Source organism: Mirounga leonina, unplaced genomic scaffold (assembly GCF_011800145.1).
Source record: "Mirounga leonina isolate KUSES-001 unplaced genomic scaffold, KU_Mleo_1.0 Mir_180, whole genome shotgun sequence".
In the NCBI taxonomy this organism is placed as follows: Eukaryota; Metazoa; Chordata; class Mammalia; order Carnivora; family Phocidae; genus Mirounga; species Mirounga leonina.
The window spans coordinates 17,928,912-17,956,597 of record NW_023270469.1 but is presented as its reverse complement, the minus strand read 5'-3'; the positions used below and the strand labels follow the sequence as shown (position 1 = coordinate 17,956,597).

The 27,686-nt window shown below is 51.3% G+C and overlaps 3 protein-coding genes across 3 annotated transcripts; all 3 read right to left on the bottom strand.

The window, feature by feature from the left end:
• Window positions 1-216: 216 nt before the first annotated feature.
• On the bottom strand, window positions 217-4,470 carry LOC118023423 (dipeptidase 3-like). The gene is made up of 10 exons (XM_035024516.1): window positions 4,023-4,470; window positions 3,535-3,661; window positions 2,917-3,046; window positions 2,690-2,831; window positions 2,385-2,454; window positions 2,086-2,262; window positions 1,703-1,787; window positions 1,145-1,220; window positions 543-678; window positions 217-459 (listed from the first exon to the last, which is right to left on the bottom strand). The coding sequence occupies exons 1-10, from the start codon at window positions 4,259-4,261 to the stop codon at window positions 217-219; spliced, it is 1,425 nt and encodes a 474-aa protein (XP_034880407.1). The 5' UTR covers window positions 4,262-4,470.
• Window positions 4,471-10,130: 5,660 nt separating this feature from the next.
• LOC118023867 (dipeptidase 2-like) lies at window positions 10,131-14,830 on the bottom strand. Its single transcript, XM_035025325.1, has 10 exons — window positions 14,491-14,830; window positions 14,028-14,154; window positions 13,616-13,745; window positions 13,391-13,532; window positions 13,032-13,101; window positions 12,737-12,913; window positions 12,303-12,387; window positions 11,611-11,686; window positions 10,573-10,708; window positions 10,131-10,479 (listed from the first exon to the last, which is right to left on the bottom strand). Exons 1-10 carry the CDS (start codon window positions 14,703-14,705, stop codon window positions 10,228-10,230), a joined length of 1,410 nt encoding a protein of 469 aa, XP_034881216.1. The 5' UTR covers window positions 14,706-14,830; the 3' UTR covers window positions 10,131-10,227.
• An 8,834-nt stretch (window positions 14,831-23,664) lies between these two features.
• On the bottom strand, window positions 23,665-25,582 carry DPEP2NB (DPEP2 neighbor). The gene is made up of 2 exons (XM_035025324.1): window positions 25,516-25,582; window positions 23,665-24,380 (listed from the first exon to the last, which is right to left on the bottom strand). The coding sequence occupies exons 1-2, from the start codon at window positions 25,580-25,582 to the stop codon at window positions 24,076-24,078; spliced, it is 372 nt and encodes a 123-aa protein (XP_034881215.1). The 3' UTR covers window positions 23,665-24,075.
• Between the last annotated feature and the right edge of the window lie 2,104 nt (window positions 25,583-27,686).

Sequence of the window (27,686 nt, the reverse complement as noted above, 5' to 3'; positions counted from 1 at the left end):
GCCACTCACCTTGAGCACCTGGGGCTAGACCTACAAGACCCCTCACCAACCAAGAGCCCACCAGACCCCACTCCCCTGCTCCCCAGGGAGAAGGAAGGATTTCCACACCAGGGTCCACACCCAAAATATTTATTCTCAGCATATACTTGTGTCTGGATGACCAGGAGGGGCACTTTGTGAGACTTTGCCGCAGTGGCCTCGGGGGGACTGGCCAGGTCACCAGAGACACAGGGTGAGGATTGAGAATGTGGCAGCAGCCACGAGATCTAGAACAGAGTATGGGGAGGCTTTCGAGGGTCTCTGGAGGACCTGATGGGTTGGCCACTTGGTCACCTCCAGGTGTGTGGCCAGGTGTTTACTCTGAGGCTGAGACAGGAGGTGGGAGTGGCAAGACCTGACCACCTGCCTGTCTGGAAACTCATCCTCCATAGGGCTCTGCCCACTGTTCTCCTCTCTCACCTGGGGGCGGGAGTCAGCAGTCAATGGCACCACCCCGCACCTACTCAAACCACTGCACCATCCTTTTGCCCAGCCCAGCACACCTGTTCCACCTGTCCGAAGACCCGCAGCAGGTTTCCGCGAAGGACACCCTGGAGCTCGTCCTCACTCCAGCCACGACTCAGCAACTCCTCTATCAGAACCGGGTACGTGGACACGTCCTCCAGACCCTGAGGGAACCTGTATGGCCGTGAGTCAGCCAGCTGTGGAACCTCAGCCCTGATCCTGGTCTAGGGCCCACCGTCCCACCAGCCCCAATCACATTTGCAAAATTGAAGGCCATGTCCTCCAGGCTACTGAATGTCACTTTGGGAACTCCTTCTGTGGCATTTATGCCCTGAGCAGATGATTGGCCCAAAACAGAGCTGCTGGGCTGGGAGTGGAGCATGTGCTGGGCAAATGAGCTCGGCTGGCAGGAGGAAGGTACTTAGTGAATGTGATGATCTGGAGTGGGAGTGGGTCCACCAGGCCACAGGAGGGACAGGGAGAGCCCAGGAAACATGCCCTGGAATGGAGAGATATCAGGAGAGCTGGAAAACCAGAGCCTATAGGCAAGGTCTGAAGGATGGGAGGACCATGGCATGGGAACAGAGACTAAAGGACTCCCTGCTGTCCTGCCCAAGACAAACCCCAGGGAAACACTCACCGACCAGACCCATCATAATTTCCGCCAATCCCGATGAACTCGGATCCAATGACTGCTCTGATGTGGTCAAAGTGATCTAGGGGGTAGGGGTTACTAGTGGGCAGCAGAGGCTGGAGTTAGCCCTGGTCTGGGGAAGCTTAGCCCTGGCCAATTCTCCTGCCCACAGCACTCCACGCCATGGCAGCTGACTTCAGGGAGCCCCTGGCCAGTTGTGAGTTCTGAAGTGGCCATAGGCTCAACAGTGGACTTCAGAGCTGCACCTTTAGAATTTTTTTCTGCCCAGGAGCCACCCTGCCTCTGGGTTCCTTGAGAGCTTGCCTTCCTGTCCAGAGAGGTGAGAGCAAAGAATTTCAGAGGCAGAGGCAGTTGCTTCCCCCAAACACACCAGCACTGACTGTGGCCCCAGACCTGGGTGGCAGTAAGAGCTGTGTCTGCTCCCCTGGGTTGTCAGAGGTCGGTCCACTGCCCAACAGGCATACTGAGCTGCTGGAGCTGTCCCGAGGGCCCCCTGTGGTCACAGGCTCAAACTAGAAGGGCAGAAGTCCAAGTGAGGCTCACCTGCCACGGTGGACACATTAGCAAACAGGTTACACTGAAGCACCCCCATGGACAGCGTCACCATCACAATGCCACCATTCTTCTTCTACAGGGATAAACAAATGCACACTCAGTTTGGCTCTTCTGGCCTGATGGCCTGCTCTGGGCCCTGGGGGCCCTGGTAGGACAGTGCTCAGTCCTAGCTTCAGGGGCAGAAGAGGCTTCACCTCTGGGTTTGTGGGTCCCTGAGTGGAGCCGATTTGGCTTTGATTTTCAGAGATGGGGGAGGGTTACCCAGCCTTGCATCCAAGGGGGAGGCCTGGGCTAGTAGCTCTGTTCAAGGTCTAGAATGTTTGTATGAAGCACACCCAGCTCTGGGCTTGAGGGCTGAGGTAGCTACTCACCAGAAGTTGTAGGATGTCATCAGGAACATTCAGCACACTGTCGCACACGGCCCTGGCAGCGGAGTGGGAGAAGATCACGGGAGCCTTTGACACCTTCAGGGCTCGTCGTACCAAGGTGTCTGACGCACAGGACAAGTCCACCATCATGCCCAGGCGGTTCATTTCCCCTATCACCTTCTGCAGAGACAGTTTTTTTTAATTTTATTTTTGAGGTGGGGGAGATGTCAAGGATGCACATACGTACACATTATCTGTTTGTAGGGAACAGGTGGGGTAGGGTATGGAACAGGAGTCCTCACCTCACCAAAGCTTGTCAACCCACTGACGTTGGTGTAGAAGTGGTGCTTAAACTTGGTGGAGCTTTCTGCCCTGCAGGACAGCCAGAAGAGGGAAGTTTCTCAAAGGCCACATCATGGGCATCAGAGCCTGGGGGCTCCACAGTCTCTGTCCATCCGTCCCACCTCCGGAACAGAGTAAGGACCTGAGTCCGCTGCTTTCTGGGAGTGTGAGGGACCTGCTGGGGTGGACTCCTCTGTCCTCACCTCTTTGGCTGTTGCCCCACCATGCTGTCTACCATTTCACCCTGGCCAGGCACTGTGCTCACCAAGGCGTGTTGCAGGTGAAGGTGAGTGTCAGGTAGCGCACTCCCAGCAGGTAGAAACCACGCAGCACAGAGAGGCTGCTGTCCAGTGAGTGACCACCCTCCACACCAATGAGGCAGGCCAGCTTTTGAGTGCTGTTCAGACCTGGAAGAGGATGGATCATCAAGTGGTCAGGGCCCAGGACCAGAACCACCAGAGTGAGCTAACTATACCCCATTTGCCAGCCCACCTTTGGCTGAGGTCACTAGTTCCAGTTCAGAGTAGGAGGCGCACATGCGACGAATGAGGTCAATCTGCTCCAGGGTGAGGCGCAGGGCATCCCGGTCCTGGGTCTGGCAGGGGGCATAGGCTGACCAGAACTAGAGGTAGGCCCCGGGGGTCCAAAATGAGATTAGGGTGGTCTCCAATGTCCCTGGCCTGCCATTCCTCCTCAGCCCCCAAGCCACTCATTTGGGTCAGTGGCCCAGAATGAAATACTGCATGACCCTATGGTATCCTGATGACTGTGAAGCTTGTCGCCAGCAGTCAGACTGTGAAACAGCATTGTCTGCTGTTTGTCCATGTGCTGTATGAATGCCCCAAGGCCAATCCACTATGTCCTTTTGGCTCTAGCAGCCCCACACTCACCAGAGATTTTCGGGTCACTTTCTGTGTGTCTCCACAGAACCTGGGCACCCATGTGGCTGGCCTGTCTTGGCCTCCAGTGCCCCCACATTCCTGGCAGCCACATGATGACACACTGTGTGTCCTATGATTCTAATCACCCAGAGGCCTGCCTATCCAGGTTTCTGTGGCCCCAACATTTCCCAGCAGCCATGCTGTGGCACCCTGTGTATCCCTGTGGTACCTGGGCACCCACGAGGCCATCCTTAAGCTTGTCCAAGCTGGTCTGGCCACGACTGAAATGTCGCAGGTTAACATCTTGTAGCCTGTTCTGGAAAAGCTGTCTCAGGAGCTGGGGCAAATGGTTGTGGCTGGGGGCATCAAGACAAGGTTAGAGTTGGGGACATGACCTCCAGGTCAGGCAGGGCATGTCGACATACCTGAGCCTGTCCTCTCCCGGTCCACCTCCCCGTGTCACACTGACAATATGGAAGAACTCCTGAGGTGCAGCTTTTGGAGGGGGGAAGGTGTACACCAGGACGGGGGGGGGGGGGGGGGGGGGGGGGGGGGGGGGGGAAGCAAAATGGGGGGGGGGGGCTTGGGTGATGGAGGAGAGAGTGCATACAGGGGGTGGTATGAGGGAGCTTCCTCACTAGCCCTGCACGCTGAGAACTCCTTCCCCGCTCTGGGGTGGGCTCAGTCTCCACGCGCCCCCACACTGCACCTACGCACCCGTCCACGAGACGGAAGTCCCGCATCAGGGCCCGCGCGCGCTCCTGCAGACTTGGGGCGCTGGAGGTGGCCGGCGGGGTCCGGGAGCTGGGGGCTCCGGGCGTGGTCTGGGCTCTGGGGGTTCCCGGCGTGGTCTGGGCGCGCGGTACCCGCCACTGCAGCAGAGACAGCAGGAGCAGGAGACGCAGCAGAAGTCGGCAGCGGAGCGCGGGGGTACCCTCGAGGCCCAGGGGCCGCATGCTGCTCAGGGTTGAACGGACGGGCGGGCAGGGGCCGGTCTCGAGAGGAGGGGTGGTGACGGGCAGAGGGCGAGATGGGGTCCTGACCGACCGTCGATGAAGGTGACCCAGCGGCGCGGCCTCGTGAGGAGGGGGCTGGAGTCAGAAGGCTTCCACCGCCGAGCGGGGATTCGCAACGCCGCCGCGCAGCGTGGCCGCAGGGGGCGACACAGACCTCCGCCTCCAACTAGGAGGGCGCCCCAGTGGGCCCCACCAGCCTCTGCCGCGCGCGCCCTCCGCTCCTGCGTCTGCCCCTGCACCTACTGCCTTCCCGGCTCCTGGGACCCACGGACGGATGGCGGGGAGGGCGGTGGAGGCCAGGAGTCTGCCCATTCTCACCCCTAGCCAGACAGGTCGCAGGTCCACGTGGGGTTTTAGTTGCAGGAAGGTGCCCCGCCCTGCAATAGGTCAAACATTCCGTGAAAAAGAGTGAATTGGATCTGTCTGTTTTGACTGAGAGAAAAAGGATTTTATTTGTTTTTCATAAAAATGAAATTTATGAATAATATTATGGGAAACCATTTTGTTTTAGTATCTGGTATTGAAATTTGCTTCTGTAATGTGTTATATGTGCACACACAAAAAAAGACTCTAGTCTAGATACTAAACATTAGTTAGTAGTAGCCATCTTGGAAAGGGGGTTACCCACTCCGTGGTCAGTTTATGTCACATCTTTTTCTGTAATATGGTCATCCTGGCTGAGGGATGTCGTGGGTGGTGCTGGTGAAGTGGAGGCACCACAGCAGCTGAGCCTTGAAAGGATGGGGTCTGGATTGGCAGGGGGTGGAGAGGGCATCCCAGGTTGGACAATAGCCCAGGCAAAGGTCTGGTTGGGACAGGACAGCCGTCTGTAAGGAAGGAGCTGGAAGGTCCTTGAAGGCATAGAATAGTGGGACAAGAGTTCTTGCAGGTAAGGGTATGAGGGGGCTTGGTCTGACACATGATTTCATGTGGGAAGAAATCCTCCTTCAAGACAAGGTGGTTTCCAGGATGGCCAGAGGCCTGGACAGTATAATTCATTGTTTTCTGCAGAAAAAACCCGGATACAGTGGGAACTGATCTCAGAACTGCATTTGGGTGGCATCTGGGCTTCCTGGGCCTGCACCAGGTCCTATGAGGCTGAGAGGGGCCTATAGCACAGACTAAAATCTGAATCGCGCCCCTTCTGTATCTGGGCCTGTCACCTATTCTCCCATCTGAGCTCCCTGATAATTGGGCCTCCCCTTCTGGGCACCAGGAGAAGGGCCTTGAACTCTGGTCCTTACTGCCTCCTGTTCATCACTGCTCCCTACTCATGCCGAGGGGTTAAGGACTAAGTCTGACCCTGCTGCCTCCAGCTTTGTCTCTCTCAGGAGTGAGACAGAGACAGAGAGACAAATTGTTTGTTCTGGTCTCTCATATACTGAGCTGTCTTGCTATGGGAGGTTTTCATTTAAGTGACATAAATGACATAATGAATGATGAATTTGCTAATAGTTTATCAAAAGTTCAGAAGTACTGGGGCGCCTGGGTGGCTCAGTCGGTTAAGCGTCTGACTCTTGGTTTCAGCTCAGGTCATGATCTCAGGGTTGTGAGACTGAGCCCCACGTCGGGCTCCACACTCAGTGAGGAGTCTGCTTGAGATTCTCTCTCCCTCTTCCTCTGTCCCTCCCACTCTGCTCTCTAGCTCTCTCATAAACAAATAAACATATTTTTAAAAGTTCTGAAGTATTGTACATACAGCTATTTCTTATAATAGTCTTAGGTGAAAGGAGAGGGCATGATGTTTATAATTAATTTTTAATGTCATCAAAGTAATACATAAACACCATTTCAAATGTCTGGTTTTGGTTTACTAAGTAAATCAGAGTTACATTCTTCCTGATAACGACTGGAAAAGTTGGGCAAAATATGAAAAGGATCTTCCTGAAAGACAGCAGAGAGGTAAACAAGATATTAAAAAATTACTTACGAGGATCCCGCCAGGGTGGAAACCCAGAGATGAGCCCAACTTTTGGGCTGTTTCTTCCACACAGAGATTAGCGTCCAGGGTCCACCAAAGTAAGGAGGACCCTGATGAACACTTTGTTTTGAGTTAGAACACAAAAAAGAATGCACCTAGGAGAAAGAACAAGTGAACCTACCCCAGGCCTGCAGCAACTCTGGTTATTAAGCAATTATTTCTCAACTCCAGATGCAGTCTTCTATTCTCTGCTCTGTGAAGCTGGGGCTCAAACTCTTAAAACCATATTTCCTAGACCCCTAGCTGGCTTCCTGGCATTCTGCCAATAGCAACACCGGGCCCTCCCATAAGCTTCTATCTTCTACCACCTCTTCCCATTTTTTCCTAAATGGACCCTGAGCTGGATCAGCTCCTCTTGGAAGGATCTGTAAAGGGATTAAGGTCACCTCAGAGTGCTACACAATCCACCCAAAGGAGTCAAGAAAGGAGAGAGCAGGTAAAGTGAACAGAAAGCACTATTAGAACTTTCTGAGTAATACACTGCAGAGCACAGCCAATTTGGAGCCTGAGGCAAAAGGAAAATGTGTGTGTGTTCCTATATACATTTTTAATGTATTTTTAATGATGAACTTTTCTAGAACACTAAAATAGTTGAAAAATATTTAAAAACTGAAAAGTAGGTGTATTAACTCACAACATTATTTTACTCATACCCAAACCAGAATTTATTATAATTTCACTTAACTGGCTTTAATGGAGGCAAACTCATGAATAAAATTTTCTTTCTTTTTTCTTTTTTTGGCTTTTTAAGTTTTCATTTTAATTCTAGTTAGTTAAAATATAGTATTATAAGTCTCAAGTGCACAATATTATATTAGTTTCAGCAATTCCATACATCACCCGGTGCTTATCACAAGTGCACTCCTTAATCCCCATCACCTATTTCCCCCATCCCCTGATCCACCTCCGCTCTGATAACCATCAGTTTTTCTGCTGTTAAGAGTCTCTTTCTTGATTTGTCTCTCTCTTTTTTCCCTTTGTTTTGTTTCTTAAATTCCACACAGGTGAAATCTTATGGTATTTGTCTTTCTCTGACTATTTTGCTTAGCATTATGCTCTCTAGCTCCAGCCATGTCATTGCAAATGGCAAGATTTCATTCTTTTTTTATAGCTGAATAATATTCTATTGTATGTATATATATCTCGTCTTCTTTATCCATTCATCACTCGATGGACACTTGGCCTGCTTCCATAATTTGGCTCTTTTGTAAATAATGCTGCTATAAACATGGGGGTGTATGTATCCCTTTGAATTAAGTGTTTTTGTATTCTTTGGGTAAATAACCCAGTAGTGCCGTTGCTGGCTCTGTATGATAGTTCTATTTTTAACTTTTTGAGGAACTCCATTCTATTTTCCAAAGTGGCTGTACAAGCTTGCATTCCTACCAACAGTATACAAGTGTTCCTTTTTCTCCACATCCTTGCCAACATGTGTTGTTTCTTGTGTTGTTGGTTTTAGCCATTCTGACAGATGTGAGGCGATATCTCATTGTGGTTTTCATTTGCATTTCGCTGATAGTAAGTGACAATGAACATCTCATAAATAATATTTTCAAAATCTACTTCTTTGCTTAGCTCATTTTTTATTGAGAGATTGAATGTTTGTCAATTTCTCTTTACCAAATGAGAATCTTAAATAATTTTTAAGTAACTGCAGCTTATGAAACTCCTTTTATAGGATGCCATCGTGACTGGTATAGTTAAAATTTTTTTCAAGGCCATGTCCAAATTTGCATAAAATTCCACTAAGCAAAAATCGTTAATCAATTTTTTTTTAAAGATTTTATTTATTTATTTGACAGAGAGATAGAAGAGCACAAGCAGAGGGAATGGCAGAGGGAGGAGAAGCAGGCTCTGCACTGAGCAGGGAGCCCGATGCGGGACTCGATCCCAGGACCCCGGGATCATGACCTGAGCCGAAGGCAGACGCCTAACGACTGAGCCACCCAGGCACCCCTTAAAACTATTTTAGTTGGAATTTCTACAGGACTTAAAATTTCAGAATATGTAAGAGTCAAGTCCATGGCTGTTTTTGACAAATCATATGTATTCACAGAACATAACTTTTCTCCAATTAAGAATTCAAAATCTGAAGACACTTTGTTTGAATTTTCTTTTTTTTTAAAGATTTTATTTATTTATTTGAGAGAATGAGATAGAGAGAGCATGAGAGGGGGGAGGGTCAGAGGGAGAAGCAGACTCCCCACTGAGCAGGGAGCCCAATGCGGGACTCGATCCCGGGACTCCAGGATCATGACCTGAGCCGAAGGCAGTCACTTAACCAGCTGAGCCACCCAGGCACCCTGTTTAAATTTTCATACCTTCACTTCAAATGTGAAATTCAGGCATCTATGATATCCTTAATTTCTATTTGATATGCACTTTTCCCATAATAATTGGTATTTTCATTAGGTGATTTGTATATTTTCACTTTCTCAGTCTGCTTGTGTTGGCCTGAAAATGTATTACTTTTACTTCATTTTTGAAGAATATTTTCACTGTGCACAGAATGGAACACTGGTAGTTACTTTCATTCATCAGACTAAATATATTCCAGTGTGTATAGATTTCCATTGTTTCCAATAAAATTCAGTTGTCAGTTCCTCAAATTAATGTGATTTTAATTTAATTTAATTTTTTTTTTAGAGAGAGAAGCATGTGCATGCGAGTGGGGGGTGGGCACAGAGGGAGAGGGAGAGAGAATGTCAAGCAGGCCTCAAGCAGGCTCCACATCCAGTGCTGAGCCTGACCCCCAGCTCTATCTCACGACCCCGAGATCATGACCTGAGACAAAATCAAGAGTCAGACGCTCAACTGACTGAGCCACCCAGTCTTTGAACTACACAGTTTGGGGTTATTATGAAGAGTGCTGCTTTAAATATTTCATGTGCCTTTTGGAAAGCCTGTGTATGCATTCCTGTTGGATATATACCTGGGGTGAAATTACTCAGTCACGGGGTATGCACAGACCATTAGTATTAACTGTTATTTTTATTAGCCATTATGTATTATCATATGTTATTTATTATTATTTGCTGTCATTATTAGCATTAACTCTTAATTTTGGCTATTATTAAGGCAGTTGCTATTACCATTACTGGCCTGGGGATAAGACAGTATGAGTTTCTAAGTAGCTTGTGCCTCTCAGAGAGGAAGTCCCTGCGAGGCAGGGGAGGGGGTGGGTCCACATCCAGGGAAGTTCAGTCATTGGAGGCCCATGGCTCATCATGTAGCCTGGCATTCTGGGCTCTGTCCAAATAGGAACAAAGATCATTTGTGATCCAGGCAGGTTCCCTTCTTGGGAATCTGAACCAGAGTTCCCTTCAGGATCCCCAGGTGGTGGTCAGTGAGTCAGGATGTGGACCGAGGTGAGCTATTGAGAGGCAACCCAGAAGAAGATCCACTCTCCCACAGCTGGAGCTACCCAGTGTCGTCGTCGTCGTCTTTTTTTTTTTTTTTTTAAGATTTTATTTATTTGACAGAGACAGAGCGAGAGAGGGAACACAAGCAGGGGAGTGGGAGAGGGAGAAGCAGGCTACCCGCTGAGCAGGGAGCCCGATGCAGGGCTCGATCCCAGGACCCTGGGATCATGACCTGAGCCGAATGCAGATGCTTAATGACTGAGCCACCCAGGCGCCCCAATCCACTGTCTTCTTCCAGTGCTGAGCCCAACCATCAGGGTCTTCTCCGCTCCTGCTAGTGAGACTCAGGTCTTACTTGAGTAACTGGTGGCTGAACTGCAGGGCCCCCCACCAAGCACCAGAGTTGGGAGCCTGTGCCACCAGACCCTGCCACAGAGAAGGACACTCATGCCTGGTTCCATGTGTAAAACATTTATTTTCAGGAAATATTTGTGCCTGCATGATGGGGGAACATTGTGGGGTGTCTGTGGCTGCCACAGTAACATCTGGTAGGATGAACTGGGTCACCAGAACCACAGAATGAGGACTAAACAGGCAGCAATAACTGTGAGGCCTGGAGCCATGTTGGGGGGAGATTTTGACAATGATTGTTTAAGTGACCACTTAGGTGTCCAATGCGCTGAAGTTAGTTTCTGGTCTGGAGCCAGGTACTGTGTCTGATGCAGACGTGAGAGAACAGAGCGGCAAGAACTGCCCAGCTGCTCATCCGGGAACTCATCCTCCAGGGGGCTTTGCCCCTTACTTGCCTCCCGTACCTGGAAGTAGCAGTCAGGGGTCAGCAGCTCCCAGAGCAACTCCAACACACTTGCTCAGGCCCATGTGCTACTCTTTTGCCCAGGCCAGCATACCTGTTCCACCTGTCCGAAGACCCGCAGCAGGTTTCCGCGAAGGACACCCTGGAGCTCTTCCTCACTCCAGCCACGACTCAGCAACTCCTCTATCAGAACCGGGTACGTGGACACGTCCTCCAGCCCCTGAGGGAACCTGTGTGGCCGCGAGCCAGCCAGCTGTGGAAACTCAGCCCTGTTCCCTGTTCATGACTCAGAACCACAGCCCCATGTATCCAGGTCTCCTGAACCCCAGCTCTGGTCAGATATGGGAAAGGGAGACTTGGAGAGGGTAAGTGATTCACACCTGCTCTTTATCCTGCAAAAGGAAGCTCTTAACCACTTTGGATATTCATAAAAACTCATTGAATTGTACTGTTAAGATCTATGCTGGGACACCTCAGTGGCTCAGTCAGTTAAGCATCCCACTCTTGATATCAGCTCAGGTCTCCATCTCAGGGTCATGAGTTCAAGCCCCATTTTGGGCTCCACACTGGGCATGGAGCCTATTTAAAAAAAACACAAAAAGATCTATGCCTTTCACTGAATACAAAGTTTCCCTCCATTTCCCTTCTTTTTATAAAGAAGAAAAGCTTTTTAAGAACTGGGTTGACCTCCTGTAGGCACAGACCCAGCTGCAGGCAGAGGAAAGGGTCAGTTCACACCAGACCTTGCTTAAGAGTCTGCTCGGAAGCAGTGGGTCAGGGGCACCCTGGCTGGCTTGGTCGGAAGAGCATGTGACTCTTGATCTCGGTATTGTGAGTTGAAGCCCCATACTGGGTGTAAAGATTAGTTAAATAAATAAAACTTAAAAAAAGAAGCAATAGGTCTACTGGCACTAAGGGTGGGTGCATCTGCTGGGCAGATGATGATGATGATGACCTAGAGTGGGGCCAAGGGGTCACAGACAAACAGAAGGGCCCAGGAAACAGACTCTGGGTGTGGAGAGATACGAGGTGGGCCTAAAGGCTATGAGGACCACGGTGTCGTGGGCATAGGGACTGTCAAGGCCCTACTGTGGCACAGCCAGCCCCAGACAAGCCGTAGAGAAGCGCTTACCGTCTGGCCCCATCATAGTCTCCGCCAATCCCAATGAACTTGGATCCAATGACTGCCCTGATGTAGTCAAAGTGATCTGGGGGATAGAGAGTCAGCAGTGTGGGACTTCCAGGGCAGGGGGGTTGGGGACTGCACTCTACTGATTCCCCTTCTTGCAGCCCGTAGGCCACACAGGCCAGTTCCTGGCACCCAGTGTACCAACTTGAGGAAGCTGATCCCAGTTGACTCTAGACTGGAATTTAGATTTGGAGTGGAACCCATTTGGGCCATTTCTCATCCAGGATCACCCTGCCTCCAGTCTCCTTGAGAACCATGGGGTCTCCTTTCCATGGGTGTGGAGGATGAGCAAGAGACAAAGAATACAACTGACAAAGACCACAGAGACTTAAGGGGTTGCCCAGGTCTTGGTCAGAGGCAGGGGTAGGGAGCTCTGGGAGCCCCTGCAGAGGCACAGATGGTTGGCACCTGGGCTCTATGTCTGACTGCCTCCCTTATGCCCATGAGTATCGTAGTTACAAACTCTGTGTCTTCAGTTCCACATGGCACCAAGGTGCTTTATACCATCCATCACTGAGTTTTTAGGAGCTGTCTACAGCCGAGAATGGGTCAGACCACTGGGGCTGTACTGAGGCCCTCCACCCAAGGCTTCAGGTCCAAATCAGAGTTATTCAGAGAGCCCAGGCAGGGCTTACCTGCCACAGTGGACACGTTGGCTAACAGGTTGCACGGCAGCACCCCCGCTGACAAAGACACCATCACGATGCCTCCATTCTTCTTCTGCAGGGGCGGACAAATGGACATTCAGCTTCGACCCCAGCACAACTACCTGCCTCTAGGCTCCTGTGAGGAAGATGTTCATCTCTGGCTTTGAGTTCAGAGGAGACTTCACCTCTAGGTTTGTGTGAATGGAGGTGTCTCAGCTCTTGTTGGGATGGAAATGTCTTGGAGCATTTGCCACTTAGAACCCCCACACCTGAGTTCAAGAATTCAGGGGCTGTGGACTGTGGGTTTGTGGGGCAGATGTTCAGTGTAGGGTTTGAGGAAGATGAGGGAACAGGGGCTCAGGCTCAAGGGCTCCTGGTTTAAGCCTCTAGCTTGAGGTTTGAGGGCCAGGGCAGTCTCTCACCAGAAGCTGCAGGATATCATCAGGAACGTTCCTGGCATTCTTGCATACACCTCGGGCAGCTGAGTGGGAAAAGATCACAGGTGCCTGTGACACTTCCAAGGCTCGCCGAGCCACAGCGTCTGAGACATGCGACAAATCTACCATCATGCCCAAGCGGTTCATTTCCACCACCACCTTCTGCAGGGACAGGTTGGGGAAAGGGCATCAGGGGTGCACATGCCCATGCATTTTTCTGTAGGGAACTGGTGGGACATGCACATTCATGGGGGACAGGGTAGGGAACTAGGGTCCTCACCTCACCGAAGCTGGTCAGCCCACTGACATTGTTGTGGAAGGAATGGATGCCTTTAGCTGAGCTCTCTGCCCTGCAGGATGACCAGGAGGCAGTCTGAATGGTGGCCATGACTTGGCTACAAGAGCCTATTGAATCCTCTATACCAGCAACCCCCTGGAGCAAGAGCAGAGACCCAAGCTGGGCTGTGCCTGGCACGAGGCAGTCCCTACTGGGAATCCAGTCTTGCTCTGGGAACCCCTGCCCTCCTCCCCACTCCAGGGTCAGTGCCAGATCCCAGGGGTAAAGCTTGGTCTGAGCCCCAGTGTAATCTTGGGCAGATGCCTGCGTCAGTGGCCGCATACCATTTGCACTATGCTCACCAGGGCGTGTTGCAGGTGTGAGTGAGTGTCAGGTAGCGCACACCCAGCACATAGAAGGTACGCAAGATGGAAAGGCTGCTGTCCAGCGAGTGGCCACCCTCCACACCAATGAGGCAAGCCAGCTTCCGGGTGTTGTTCAGAGCTGGGGGCAGGTAGGTCAGGTGATCACTTTCAGAGGCTGGAGTATTCAAACAAGTCCCTAACAACCCCCACCCGTCTGCCTACCTTTAACTGAAGTCACAAGCTCCAACTCAGAATAGGAGGCGCACATGCGGCGGATGAGGTCAATTTGCTCCAGGGTGAGGCGCAGGGCATCCCGTTCCTGGGTCTGGCATGGGACGTAGGCTGACCAGAACTGGGGGAAGTCCATGGGTTGGCTTGGGCAGGGGTTGCTTTGGAGCTCCATGGGCTTCTCCCCTTCACAGCCCACACAGCAAAAATGGTCACTTGTAATGCACTGCTTATTCTGTAGTACTTGGATGCCCACCAAACTAGCTCGCTGTGACCCCTGCAGCCCCCAGCATCCATGTTGTAGCATTTTGGGGGGCTGTAAGGTAACTGAGTTCCCATGTGATTAACCTGTGGTCTCTGGGGCCCCCACACTCCCTCCCAACCATGCTGTGCGTCAGTGTGGTACCTGGGCGCCCACGAGACCGTCTCTAAGCCTGTCCAGGCTGGTCTGGCCACGGCTGAAATTGCGCAGATTGACATCCTGTAGCCCGTTGCGGTAAAACTGCCTCAGCACAATGGGCATGTCGTTGTGGCTGGAGGGTGGGCAAGGCAAGATCCGGTCAGGGGCAAATGGGTGGGCTCCTTAAGCCTTGGGATCAAGCGGGACATGAGCCAACGTTGGTGGGGGGGATGCCCCCCCCACCACCACACTGTCACACATACTATACTAGGACCCCTTGAGCACTAGGCTGGGGGCTTCCCAGCAGGGGCGCAATGACAGAGGAAGGGAAAAGGCGCCCATGGATGATGGGAGAGTGCATCCAGGAGTGGTATGAGGGAGCTTCCTCACTAGCCCTGCACGCTGAGAACTCCTTCCCCGCTCTGGGGTGGGCTCAGTCTCCACGCGCCCCCACACCGCACCTACGCACCCGTCCACGAGACGGAAGTCCCGCATCAGGGCCCGCGCGCGCTCCCGCAGACTTGGGGCGCTGGGGGTGGCCGGCGGGGTCCGGGAGCTGGGGGTTCCCTGTGTGGTCTGGGCATGGGTTATCGGCCGCGGCAGCAGCAGAGACAGCAGGAGCAGGAGACGCAGCAGCGGTCGCCGGCGGATGGCGGGGGTACTCTCGAGGCCCAGGGGCTGCATGCTGCGCAGGGCAGGACAGGCAGGCAGGGGCCGGTGTCTGGAGCCTGAGATGGATGGCGAGGGGCAGAGAGCGACGATAAAGTTTAGAGCGTCGACTCGGACCACGCGGCGGCGCGGTCTGGCAAGGGGAGAACGGACTCGCAAGACCCTGGACCTGGGCTCTCCGCCTAGGCACGCGCTCCGCCTCCTCCCGCCCCCCGTCCCCGCCCCTGTCCCCGTCCCCGCCCCCAGCCTACAGGACACCACCCTCTGGGCGGGCTCTCTCTGCTGTCGCCTCTCTCCTCATGCCCAGTGTTCCGAGGGACTGACCCAGGTTGCTCTGCTGCTGCCTCTAACCTTGCTCTGCAAGAGAGAAGGCTTGGGGTGCTCCTCCCAGAGAGTAGCCCGCGGCCCTGAGGCCTCTGTCAACCACATCACGTCCCCAGTTTGCCTGCATCCTGCACCAGCCACCCTGAGGGCTACATGCAAATGTCTCTGGCCACAGTACTCTGAGCTTTCGGATTCCTGGGCTGAGCCACAGCGAGGGTGGGGTCGGGAGCCGAGAGTTTCTGGAAATGAGGGGTTAACCTGGTGGACTTTGCATTCAGGAAGAGGCCCTTTGCCCCTGACCTCTCTCTCCCCTACCTTACTTCCTTGCCTACTTGTCCATCCCCTGGGGGACTCAAGCCTGAACTGGGAACTGTCAGGGGCGCCCCTCCCCGTCTTCCCGTCAGTCTCAGGAAAGAGGTCCCTCCTCAGCAGATGCTACACTGGGTCTGAAAGGAGGGATTTTGGGGATGTGAACTGAGCAACCTTCTGGGGAGGGTCAGGGATGGCTTACTGAACAGAGCAGGAACTCAGTAAGCTGTTTGAGTGGAAGGAAATTAAGTAATTTTTAGGGCAGCAGAGTACCTTTCCCCCCCATCCCAGCAACATTCCTCCCAGAACTGCTGGCTGAGCTGTTGATCAGGATCCCACCTACCTAAGTGTGGAAGCTCTGTCTTCATTGAAGTCAGAAGTGTGGCTCCTAAGGAAAAGGCCTGGCATCTGGGTTCTGAGGCTACATCCGCCTTATCTTCTAGCTCCTGTGGCTCTAGCTCTCCCAGAAATCTCTAGGCTGAGTTGCGTTCTTCCTCTGAAGGCCCCACCCTCATCACCCTAGTTTACTCCTCCAAGAACCACCTCCCTACACACACACACACACACACACACACACACACACCCAGAATGCATCTTTTCCCAGAAGCTCTGCCACTGAGATGCTTCATGGTCTCTGCTCAAACTCCTTCCTCCCCAGCCTCTCAAGGTCCTACTGTGAACCTTGGCACCCTTTGGAGCTGCTTGACCTTTGGGACCTTTTCCAGGTGGCAGGAGTGACCAGTGCAGGGGTAGTGACCAAGTCTGAAGACTGGAGACCTTAGAAACCACCCTAGAAAGGAAATGAGCAAAAAACTGCCAGCTTGGGTGTATTTGAGTGATTGTGCATATGCTGGTGCCCGGTGCAGGCAGGCAGGGGTGAAGGGCAAACCAGTGGCACTGTGCTCAGGGTGGGTCTGTTCTCTGACTACTGCAACTGGAGGGTTGTCTGGGCAGCCCCACTGCAGAGTGTGCGTCCCCTAGGGTATGTCCTTGCCCTGGGTAGCTGGGGAACCCAAACTCAGACCTGGCTCTCTCCTTTCTCCCCCTACCCCCAGCAGCCCCACACCCACTCATGAAGCCAGCAAGTGGGGAAGCGGAGGAGAAACTCTTGGTTATCTGGTCTCCAAGATAAAAATGTTGGTTTGGGGAATAAACAACTTCTCTATTCCACTGTTAATAGCCCCCCAGGAAGTAGGGAGTATAAACAATTGAAGAGGTAGGGAGGAAATCCAGGATAAACAGCAGCTGCTGACAGAGAAATAAGAAGGGAGAGTTTAGTTTAGTTTTGTTTTTTTAAAGATTTTATTTATTTATTTGACAGAGAGACACACAGTGAGACAGGGAACACAAGCAGGGGGAGTGGGAGAGAGAGAAGCAGGCTTCCCGCCGAGCAGGGAGCCGGATGTGGGGCTCGATCCCAGGACCCTGGGATCATGACCTGAGCCGAAGGCAGATGCCCAACGACTGAGCCACCCAGGCGCCCCGAGAGTTTAGTTTTTTGAGGTTTGTTAGCTTTTCTCCAGGGGCCAGATGTCTTACACCCCAAGACTTGGAGGAAACTCTAGCCCAGCACAGGCAGGCAGTGGTGAACCAGAGAAAGTGGGCACCATCTCTGTAGAAGATCAGCCAGGCAGAATAATTCTCAGTAATGTTCAACTTCAGTCCTTAAACTAACTAGCATTGCTAGTCATGGCCTTGAGGTGACCATACAAAGCCAATCACAGAAATACAGACAGACCTAGACCCTTATACACGCAGGGACATGTAAACACTCATACTCAAGTAGCAAGCAGGTTTTAGCCAACGGAGTGAGTGGACTGTTCTCCTTTTTACCTCTCCCGAGGCCATCTCTCTGCCCTGTCCTGTGCAGGGGGAAATAAACACACACTAGTGAAGCCTCCTTGTCCCATTCCTTCCTTCCTCCCCTCCCCCCTCCCTCCCCCTTCCTTCCTTCCTTCCTTCCTTCCTTCCTTCCTTCCTTCCTTCCTTCCTTCCGTCCTTCCTCCCTCCCTCCCTCCCTCCCTCCCTCTCTCTCTCCCTCCCTTCCTTGTCCTTCAGAAGACTCCAGTATCTGTGGACAGACCTGGACAATTTGGGAGGAGGGGCTATGAGAAATTATCCAGGTGCTTGCTGGCAGTGGACACAAGAGGAAACGGGGGAAGCCCAGGGTCTGGCTCCAGAGCTGACCTGAATGTCATCTGTGACGTCTCCTCCCCTCTGCCCCCTTCTCCCTTTTAACAGCATCTCCAGATCATTCTGGTTCAACCCCCAAACATCTCCCAGGGGTGTCTTCTCCATTCCCACTAACTCTTCCCCAGTACCGGTCACTTTCATCTCTCACCTCCTCCTGGTCTCCCCACTTCCAGTCCATTCCCCAAATGAACTGCCAGACCTATCTCTCTTTGAGAAGAATCTATCATCCTCTTGCCTAAAGTTCTTCTGTTCCTTCCTGTTGCTCTTAGGATACAGGTTTCCCCACTAGCTGAAGTCAGAACTTCCCCATGAAGCCTTTCATAAGTCAGAATGGCGTAAAGCGATGAGTACCCCAGGTTTTGGAAAGTTTGCATCATGCCACCTTGCTTTTACAAAAGACCTACATTAGTGCCTGTTTTTACTAACCAAAAAAAATCTGGAGAGGATTTTTGCTTTTAGGAAAAAGCCATTACCATACTCATGTACCAAATTCTTTTATTTGGCTGGCCTCTCTAGTCTCAGCAAATGGCATAAACCCTGTTGTTGCCTTCTTGCTTTGCGGCCTACTACCACGGGGCCTTGTACGTGCTGTTCCCTTAGCCTCCCACTCATGGCGCTGCTGAGGCAGGGCCAGTGTAGGCAAAGGGGTATGTGAGTAAGCACCCTCTCTTCTAATTCCTCACCTATGTAGTGTTTACCTAAATCAAGACCTGCAGAGGATGCAGTGGTAGAAACAGGCTTCTCCTGGGTCCAAGCTTACTTTCGTGGCAGAGCTGACCTAACACCACTGATCTCCAGTGTATTACAAGAATATGCAGGGAAGAAGGCTGTCAGACTGAGTGACAGGCCACTTCACATGCTCAGGACACAGGAGTGGGGCAGAGGCAGGGGCTTCCTCAGTATCCAGCATTGCCCGGGTGATGTTCGTCCTCATTCAGGGCTCCTTGCACCTGGAGACTCATACTGCCCCTACTTCTTTCTGGGTGTTACGCTGGTTCTGCTGCCACGATGACAGAGCCTAATTCCCAAGTCACAACAGTCTCTCTGGCCAGAAGACAGCCTGGCCACCACGGACACACATCCTCTAATCACAAAGCTAAGGCTACCCTTCCAGAAGTGGCCAACAGGTAGCACATTTTCCTTCAAAAGGCAGTCACCATCCACTTTGCTAGGTAAGCACGAGTGCCTCTCTGTCTCCCGTTTCCAGCCGGCCTTCTCCCTATTCCCACCTTTGTCTTCCACGTCCTTGACCGCCTTCCTGTCCATCTTGGGTCTCTTGCAGCCAGACTCAGCCTGATTTCAGGCAGTATGGAGGATCCAGTACACAGGGTCCCCAGAGCAAAGGCACCGTGGTGTCTGGCAGGCTTTAAGTGTCTGACGGGGCTGTTTCCTGGGACCAGATATTTCGGTCATTTAGGGGTGAAGCCCACAGGGCTTGGGACTCCCGTCCTGAGGTTGGTTTGCATGCCGTCCCATGTTCTTGAGGTCTTGCCATCAGCTGGGGGGAGGCTGGAGGGGCAGGGGCTATAGGAGTTCGACTGAGGAAGATCCTATAGGGAGTCCCTGAGATTCAGATGGCACCTTCTGAACTGTGATATTCAGTCGCCTGGAGAGGGGGCATATCATGGAGAACCTGACAAATCCAAACCCTCTTCAGTAACTTACTCTCTTTAAAAACAGGAGCGTGGATGAGCCTCTCCGATTGCTCAGGTTCAGGTTTGCTGGAACCTTTCCGTCCTCCTCCTCCTGGCCTTTGTCCGTATCCTCCTCACAGCAGCCTGCAGTCGCTGGCCCTGCCGAAGTTGGCAAGTGAACTCAGTGAGGCCATGACCACCATATTCTGGCCTCTAGTGCCAGACCTGAGCACAGCAAAGGCTCAACCAACATTCCTTGAAGAGCGAGTCGACTTGGAGCTCAGCAGACTGCTGCCTTTCCTTCCTTCATGGAGCAAGGGCATGTGACAACAGGGACAACGTGCCAGAGCAGCCAAAGCTACTGTGTGTCCAGAGCTGTGCTACCAGTCTCATGCATCGTAGTCCGATTGATCTTAATGATAGCCCACAAGGTAGGTTTTTACCAACCTCATTTTCTAGGTGAGAAAATTGAGGTTCATCTTGGTGAAACTGACAGGTGGAGCTGGAATTTGAAACCAAAATTCCCTTACTCCTAGATTTTTTCAGCTTTGAGCTTTCCGATTCTGTTCTCCATCGCGGACCACTGCGGGTATGAAGCAGTTGCCCCAGCTAACAGATGCCCTTTCTTGGTCTCTGTACCCCTCTGTCTGGAGGCCTCCCTGAACACTGGGCAGAGGGAATTCATAAATTTGGGGGCAACTTGTGAGGACAATGGGACTGAGTTTGTGGTGGAGGAATGTACTTAGCTTCCTGATGTCCAGGGCTCTCTGGGACCCCAGGCCAGAGCTACTCAAGAGTTTTTATCTCTCTGGGCTCGCTCTCTGTGGGTGCTCCAGGCCCATGTGGGGAGAGAACTTTGGAGAATGACTACCAGCCATTTGGTAAGGTCTGTCCTGTCTGCTTCTGCACATGCCACCCACTTCCTGTTCACCACTGCCAGGCTCACCAAAGTTGGACTGGCCTGGCCCTGTCTTCAGTGTGGCTTCATGGGACATAAGGCAGCCATTTGGGGAAACCAGTGATGGCAGAGAGAATAGCCTCCTGGCCCGAGGACGGAACCCTCCATGAGCCTGGCTGAAGGGGAAGAAAGGGTAGGGAGGCCAGCAGCTGCACATGCCCTCGGGGCCAAGTGAGATTGGGGTTCCATGGACTTCTTGACTTTCAGCTGCTGCTTTTCTCACCAGGAGAGGCTTCGAGTCCCTTACATCCTCTGTTTGTTTAGGCGTTCCCCACTGATCACCCCCTGGAGCTGGCCCCGTGCGGGGGTATGCTGTGAAGGGCTGGACAAGTTTCCAGCAGTTATCTACCACATCTACTGACAGAAGCATCTGGAAGAGTGGGCTGTGTGCACACCAAGTGCTGGGAACTGGCTCTGACCAAACAAACATCTATGATGCGGCATATGGGATTTTTTTCAGTTAGCCTCAAGTTCAGACTTGCTGTCCCTTTGCTCAACCTAGCCTGCTTATCTCTGAGGCCTGTCAGACCAGCAACAACATGCTGTACACAGCATACCCTGCCTCAGAACCCTCCATGCTTCCTGTGTTCATGCAGGAGGGCTGCCCTCCTCTGCCTGGCTGCCGTGGCTCCCACCTGCTAATTTATGCTATGAAGCCAACCCCCCTTCACCCCGCGTCCTCACTGATTCCAAATCTGGCTGATGAACATCAGGCTGCACCTGAGAAGCTTTAAAAAAAAATCTCTTTTAACTTATTAGGGTAATTTCAAACATGAAAAAGTAGAAGAGTATATTGAACCCCTATGTACCAGTCATCCAGCTTCAACAATTGTGGATGGCCCATCTTGTTTCATTTATACCTTACTCATTTATACCTTCTACAGAATATTTTAAGGCAAATCAAACATTTATTCCATCCATATTTAAGTTTGCATCTCTAAAAGATAACGGCTCTTTTTAAAAGACAACTACCAAACCATTATGGCACCTAAGAGAGTCACAATACTTCCTTAATATCATAAATTATCTATTATGTTCAAATTTCCCTGATTGCCTAATTTTTATTTTTTTATTTTATTAATTTTTTAAAAGATTTTATTTATTCATTTGAGACACAGAGATACAGAGAGAGAGAGAAAGCATGAGCAGGGAGAGATGGAGAGGGAGAGGGAGAGGGAGAAGCAGGCTCCCCACTGAGCCAGGACCCCAGACGTGGGGCTCGATCCCAGGACCCTGGGATCATGACCTGAGCTAAAGGCAGATGCTCAACCATCTGAGCCACCCAGGTGCCCTGGGACTAATTTTTAAATAATTGTTTTGATTATAATGTAGATAAGGCCACCCACATTGCATTTGGTTGTTATATCTCTTAATGCTTGGGTTCCTCTTCCTTCCTTCCTTGCAATTTGTTTGTTGAAAAAATCATGTCCTTTGTCCTTTAGAGTTTTGGAATTGTCTTAGAACTTGCTGATTGCATCCCATGGTGTCATTTAACAGGTTCCTCTGTCACTTGTATTTCCCACTTGGAAACTTGGTCACACCAAGTTTCAGAGAGCAACACGGGGTTCTAATCTCCAGCAGTGGGTAGTGGGAGTCGCTGCAGGAAGAGGCATTAGCTGTGCTTTGTGGGTTAACTGAGACTCACAGTGGGAACTCCCCAGGGCCTGTGCCTCCTTCCTCTAACCCAGGTTAGGGAAACTTCTTAAGTTATCAGGACCTTTCCTGGCCTTTGGGGTGCCAGAAGAGGAGAAACACTCTTGCTGGTGTGGCCCTTGGGGGTGAGCGTGCTGTCCACAGGGTGAGTGGCTTCACCTGGGCCTGAGAGCTACAAGCTGCTGACAGTGCCCACTTTGGATCTGGGAAGCTAAGGCACGTGGGCCTGGCACACAGGGCCACACATACCCTGTCCGCTTTCTTCTCTGCTGATATTCCCCCACCCCCACTCCCTAGGACCAACTGTCCCCTTAACTGCTGAGAGAGACATTCCATGGGTAACAGCCAGTACCCCACTGCCATGGCACACGGTAGTCAGAATGATCTTTTTAGCATCTATGTCTGATCATTTCACTACCCTGCTCAACTTCTTCCCATGACTTTCCCATCACACTTAAGATCCACATTCCTCACCATGGCCGACAAGGCCTGCTGTGGTCTGGCCCATGCCTGCTTCTCCAACCACATCTTTCATTCTTCTCTTTTCTCTCTGGCCACAAGCCTTTCTGTTGGTCCCACAACAGGCCAGCCTCATTCCTGCCTCAGGGTCTTTGCTCCTGCCATTTCCTCCTCCAGGAATTGTCTCCCTCCAACTCTACACAGGATTCCTTCACCCCTTCACTGAGATGTTGCCTCCTCAGAGAAGCCTCCCCTGACTACTTTGTGGAACCTAGCACCCCCCCATCCCTCTATCCTTTTATCCCATCTTACTTTTCTTTATTGCACTTATAACTAGTTGAAATTATATCTTTTACTTATCTCTTCCTTTAGTTTCTGGGTGCTATGAGGAGAGGGGCTTCAATCATCTTGTTCACTAATATAGCCCAAGCAACCAGCAGGTGCTCAATAAATATTTATGGAGTAGGGGCACCTGGGTGTCTCAGTCATTAAGCGTCTGCCTTCGGCTCAGGTCCTGATCCCAGGGTCCTGGGATCGAGCCCCGCATCAGGCTCCCTGCTGGGTGGGGCAGGAAGCCTGCTTCTCCCTCTCCCACTGCCCCTGCTTGTGTTCCCTCTCTCGCTGTCAAATAAATAAAATCCTTAAAAAAATTTTGTGGAGTAAATGGATAGAGATGGGTGGATTGACAGAATGTCTTCTCAGGCCTGCCTCTCATCTTAGACACACACACACACACACACACACACATGCACGCACATGTGCATACACAGAGGGAAGTTCTCATCAGGCTCTGCATTTCTTTTATTTTTTTTTTTAAGATTTTATTTATTTGTGAGAGAGAGAATGAGAGACAGAGCACGAGAGGGAAGAGGGTCAGAGGGAGAAGCAGACCCCCCGCTGAGCAGGGAGCCCGACGCGGGACTCGATCCCAGGACTCCGGGATCATGACCTGAGCCGAAGGCAGTCGCTTAACCAACTGAGCCACCCAGGCGCCCCAGGCTCTGCATTTCTTAAAGAACCTGCCCGGGTCCTGCCCCGATTTGTACAGGTGTCACTGTGAGAGCCACACAGTTAGAAGCTGCACTCAGGGGTCTTTTTTGGAGGCAGGTCTCAGAGCACCAGGTTCCCCATGTGGTAATGTACTTTCAGGGAACAAGGAGGTTTGGGGCCCGGCCTTGGACAAGCTGGATTTCAAGTCAAATATGTTAGACAAAATCATTTTATTGAACAGTAAGAAATCCCACTGGGGCCAGAAAGGGATGGGAATGAAGGAGCACGTGAGCCTCAGTGGTGGTGCCGCCCAACTCTCTCCATTTTCTTCCTGCACTGGGGAGCGGATCTTCCTGGGTCTCTTTATTCTGCCTCCTGGCACTCCAGACAAGAGGCTCCCTGGGTAGACACAAATTGCTTTTTTCAGTTTCAAAAAGCCCAGCTCTTCTTGGTTTGTGTTGATGGCTGCTGGCAATGACTCGGGGCAGGAGTCTATCTGATAGATGGGCCCCTGCTGAGACTACTATGAACCCTCTCTCTGCTCCTGGATCCTCCTTGGCTCAAAGAGTCAGACTTTTCTTTCTTCTTCTCAAGAAGGGACTCTAGAGTATTGAGCAGAGAAACATCAGGTTTTCTTCCAGGCCAGTTTCCACCCTGGGATGTTCAGAGCAGCCTTTCGTTTCAAGTCTCGGTTTCTAAGGCTCCTTGCCCATGGCCAGTTAGTATGGAAGGAGGCTCCTGGCCGACGAAGGCTCAGACAGAACGGCTCAGGTTCTAACCTCCAGTGGTGGGCAAAGGGGGTCAGTGCAGGAAGAGGCATTAGCTATCTTAGGCGGTTAAACGTTTGCCTTCTCTGTAGAGTGGCTCAGCCAGCAAGCTTCTGTGGGGTCAGCCTCCTGCCACCATGCTGCAATCGCCGAATTTTGGGGCTGGAGCAACCTAGGTCTTTATCCGACTCTGCGAAAGCTTGATGTCTCTTGGGAGCCCGGCTGGGAATTGGTTTCTCTGCTTCCGCCTTTGCTGGGGTGGCCACAGGAGCATCCCCATAGGTCCGGTAACCACCAACCAGGCAGTATGTCTCCCCATGCCAGCCCACCTGGGTTTCTCCACACCCTCGGTAGAGGACATGGTAGTGACCAGGTGTAGGAGGAGAAGTGGGAGGTACTGCTGCTGGAAAGAAAATCAGATCTCATCAGTCATTTCTGCTGTATACAGTGACTTGCCAGGACCTCCCCTCTCATGTCTCTCCCTGTTTCTGGCTGAAGCCCTTTAATCTGCTTGGTATCCAAAACACAGACTTGGCCCATCACCTCTATGAGTCCCCTAGAGAAGGAATATGGCTGCAAAAGCGATTCTGTGGAGCTTAGGGCAGCAGCAGGAGACCTGGAAATCTGTCCCCCATTCTCAGAGGAAACCGTAGAACCTGAAAACAGTTGCAGCCAGGATCCCTTCCATGTCTCCCTTCCACAGCAGAAAGAGCATTTCTTAAGGTCTGTCCCTTCTGAGGCTTTAATGGAAATACCTTTCAGTTGTTGAAAAAAATAATATAAATGGGCTAAGAACCCCTCCCACCTTGGCAACTCCTCTTGGGCCCCATTCACACTGCCTCTTTCAACCACACTGATCTCTAGCCCTCTGATACTTTGACCTAGATTAGGAAAAGGCCAAATACAGAGGCAGAGTGAGCAGGAGCTTCAGAGCCAGATTCTGGGTAGCAAGTCTAGGCTCACGTCCACCCAACCTCCTAGGACGCCATTTCGTCAGCCCTCTAGTCTTGTCACTCATCACTCTCCTTGGCTCTTCTGTTCTTCCCATCAATATGACACCACCTTTCCCCAGTATTCAGCAGCTCAGTCTGGGGGTGTTTCTGAGGGGACCCATGTGTGTGTCTACCCGACAGCACGGTGAAGGTGCCTGGGTTTGAAGGGGAGGTTCATGAATAGCCCTCAACAGTTCTTCCTCCAACTGCTCCATTTATCACTTGCCAACAAAAATTCGCTCGACTTTCCCTAAGGGGCCAATCAGGAAAGGGTCAGAATGGAAAAGTAGCTTGTAGCCCAAAAGGGAAGGCTGCATTTATAAAGATTAGAAGCTTTCTGAATAGTTGCCCAGGGATGTCCTTTCACTTGTCCTCAGCAGGGAGCAGGGACACCGTAAGTCCCTGAGGGGGCCCCAGGCCACTTGTTCTACTTACAGCTGGTTACGTTCTGAGGTGCGGTGGGGAAGCCCCAAAGGAACATGTGGCCGCCAGGTGGAGTTGTGTGTACACCAGTGACTCTTGGACAGATGCCTGGCCTAGGCCTACCTGCTGTGCTGCCCTCCCAGGGCACAGAGGACAAGTTAGAATGAATATAGAAGATCCGGTCAGACATTCTCTCTCAGGCAACCAAACAGATTGGTATCTGGTAGAGAACTGGTAGGAAAGTTTCCCCGAGAGTGCCACGTTTGCGTAGTTACCCTGCCATGGAAACTGTGAGAAGGCCTGTGAGGTCATCACTACCCAGTGAGGTCACATAAGGAACCTGTGACTTGAGGGGCAGGCTCTCAGGGTTTTGTGGAGGAGAGCAGGGTGGAGGCAGAGAAGCACCCTGCCTGGGCCCTCACACTTCTCTCCCCAGCCAGCCCTAGTGAAGTAGCCACTCCCTGGGGAGCATACCTATGGGCTCTCACAGCCCCAGGGACCAAAAGAGGGCAAGAGAAACCCACATTCTGCGATTGGCTTGAGAGGCAAGATTAACCCAAGAGACAGCTACGTTGTATGGCACTGTCCCTAAGTATTCAACAGCTGGAGAGGCAGAGATCTGTGTAGAAGGCTCCTTGGCAGTGGGTCTGAAGGATAAGGTAGATTTGGACCTGTGGAGAGGAGAGGGAAGACATTCCAGCTGGGAAGAATAAAAGCAAAGACAAGCTCTTCTTTTTTTATTTTTTTAAAGATTTTATTTATTTATTTGAGACAGAGAGAATGAGAGAGAGCACATGAGAGGGGGGAGGGTCAGAAGGAGAAGCAGGTTCCCCGCCGAGCAGGGAGCCCGATGCGGGACTCGATCCAGGGACTCCAGGATCATGACCTGAGCCGAAAGCAGCCGCTTAACCAACTGAGCCACCCAGGCGCCCAAGACAAGCTCTTCTTGAACTTGTCCTGCCCCAAATATAAATTCATAGAACCCTCACGTTTTTACAACTGGGGAAGTCAAAAAACCTATGCAAAGTTGCATAAGTAGTGAAGAGATGTTCTGCTCAATGGTAGAGCTTCATGTTGGGCTCTGGATTTATACCTGATAGGAATGTGAGGACAAGCTCATCACATCTCAGAGTAACACTGGGAGAGATGTTAAAGGTGCTCCAAGGCAAAATGAGGGTCCTGAATGGCTTCACACAGTGGGAATGGTGGGCCCATTTTAGTATAAAATTCAAAACAAATTCATGACAAAATGACATAATACAAAATGACAACTTAATCATTACTTTCATCTCTCCCCCAAAAGGCAAATACTGTAATAACAATCCTACCACTATGAAAGGATGAAGTGGGGGCTCAGCAAAAGTGCCGGTGAAAAACAGTCAAACTGTGAAGAGACGTTACTAAAGCTGATTGGGTCCTACTCCGAGGAGGAGGAAATAGAAAACTCTGCCCTTAGCCTGATCAGGCCCACAGGAAGGAACCATATTTGGGGCAGCCTTGGATATAGTGCAGCCAAGAACTTCCTAGCAATGAGAGAGAACCTTCCTTAGGAGGGAGCCCCCTGTTGCTGACCTTTAATATGTGAAGATGGGATGCTTGTTTCCTGGGGGCAAAGGCAATGTGCTCTGGAGGTAGAAAATGACGGAACTACTATTTTAGAGGTTGGGCAACCCTGGTTGAGAACCACATCATGTTCTATTCCTGAGTTGCTTGAATTAGTGTGGTGCATGTTAGGACACACGAAGTCAGGCCTGATTAGAGCAGACTGCCCTTGGGGAGAGCTAGGAGGAAAAATGTGAAGGGGAGAGCTCTGGAGGAGGTTCTTTCTGGCAGGTGGGCCAGCAGAAGACTACTTAGATTCTCCAAGGCTCCAGAGAGTTTGTCTGGGAACATCACTCTGACCTGGTGGGGTTAGATACCTTATCAGGACCTGGCTGCGTCTCTGGGGAAGGCAGAATAGCATAGACAAATGGTTGTGAGTTCAGGGATCTGTAATTTTTTTTTTTTTTATGATTTTACTTTTAAGTAATCTCTTTACCCCTCATGGGGCTTGAATTTACAACCCAGAGATTGAGGTCACATGCTCTACTGACTGAGCCGGCCAGGTGTCCCTGGAATCTGTATTTTTAACAGTTCTGCCACAGTGATCCATGGATAGAATAACCAATTATTGTCCAAAACGGGTTGCTTTTGAGTCAAAGTGGGCAATATTGAAAGTTGGTAAATAACTCAACCCTTGGTGTAGACAGACCAGATTCTGTCATACTTATGTGTATGATTTTGAGCAAGTTCTT

Excerpts from the sequence above, each read along its gene's own strand:
- DPEP2NB (XM_035025324.1), bottom strand. The coding sequence starts at position 25,582 with ATGTCTGACCGGATCTTCTATATTCATTCTAACTTGTCCTCTGTGCCC. Across the intron at positions 24,381-25,515 it reads CTGGGAGGGCAGCACAGCAG|CAGCAGTACCTCCCACTTCT; the intron begins GTAGGCCTAGGC and ends TTTTCTTTCCAG.
- LOC118023423 (XM_035024516.1), bottom strand. The coding sequence starts at position 4,261 with ATGCGGCCCCTGGGCCTCGAGGGTACCCCCGCGCTCCGCTGCCGACTT. Across the intron at positions 2,832-2,916 it reads ACTAGTGACCTCAGCCAAAG|GTCTGAACAGCACTCAAAAG; the intron begins GTGGGCTGGCAA and ends ATCCTCTTCCAG. Across the intron at positions 460-542 it reads TCTTCGGACAGGTGGAACAG|GTGAGAGAGGAGAACAGTGG; the intron begins GTGTGCTGGGCT and ends TCCCGCCCCCAG.
- LOC118023867 (XM_035025325.1), bottom strand. The coding sequence starts at position 14,705 with ATGCAGCCCCTGGGCCTCGAGAGTACCCCCGCCATCCGCCGGCGACCG. Across the intron at positions 14,155-14,490 it reads GACTTCCGTCTCGTGGACGG|CCACAACGACATGCCCATTG; the intron begins GTGCGTAGGTGC and ends CCCACCCTCCAG. Across the intron at positions 13,746-14,027 it reads ACGGTCTCGTGGGCGCCCAG|TTCTGGTCAGCCTACGTCCC; the intron begins GTACCACACTGA and ends GACTTCCCCCAG.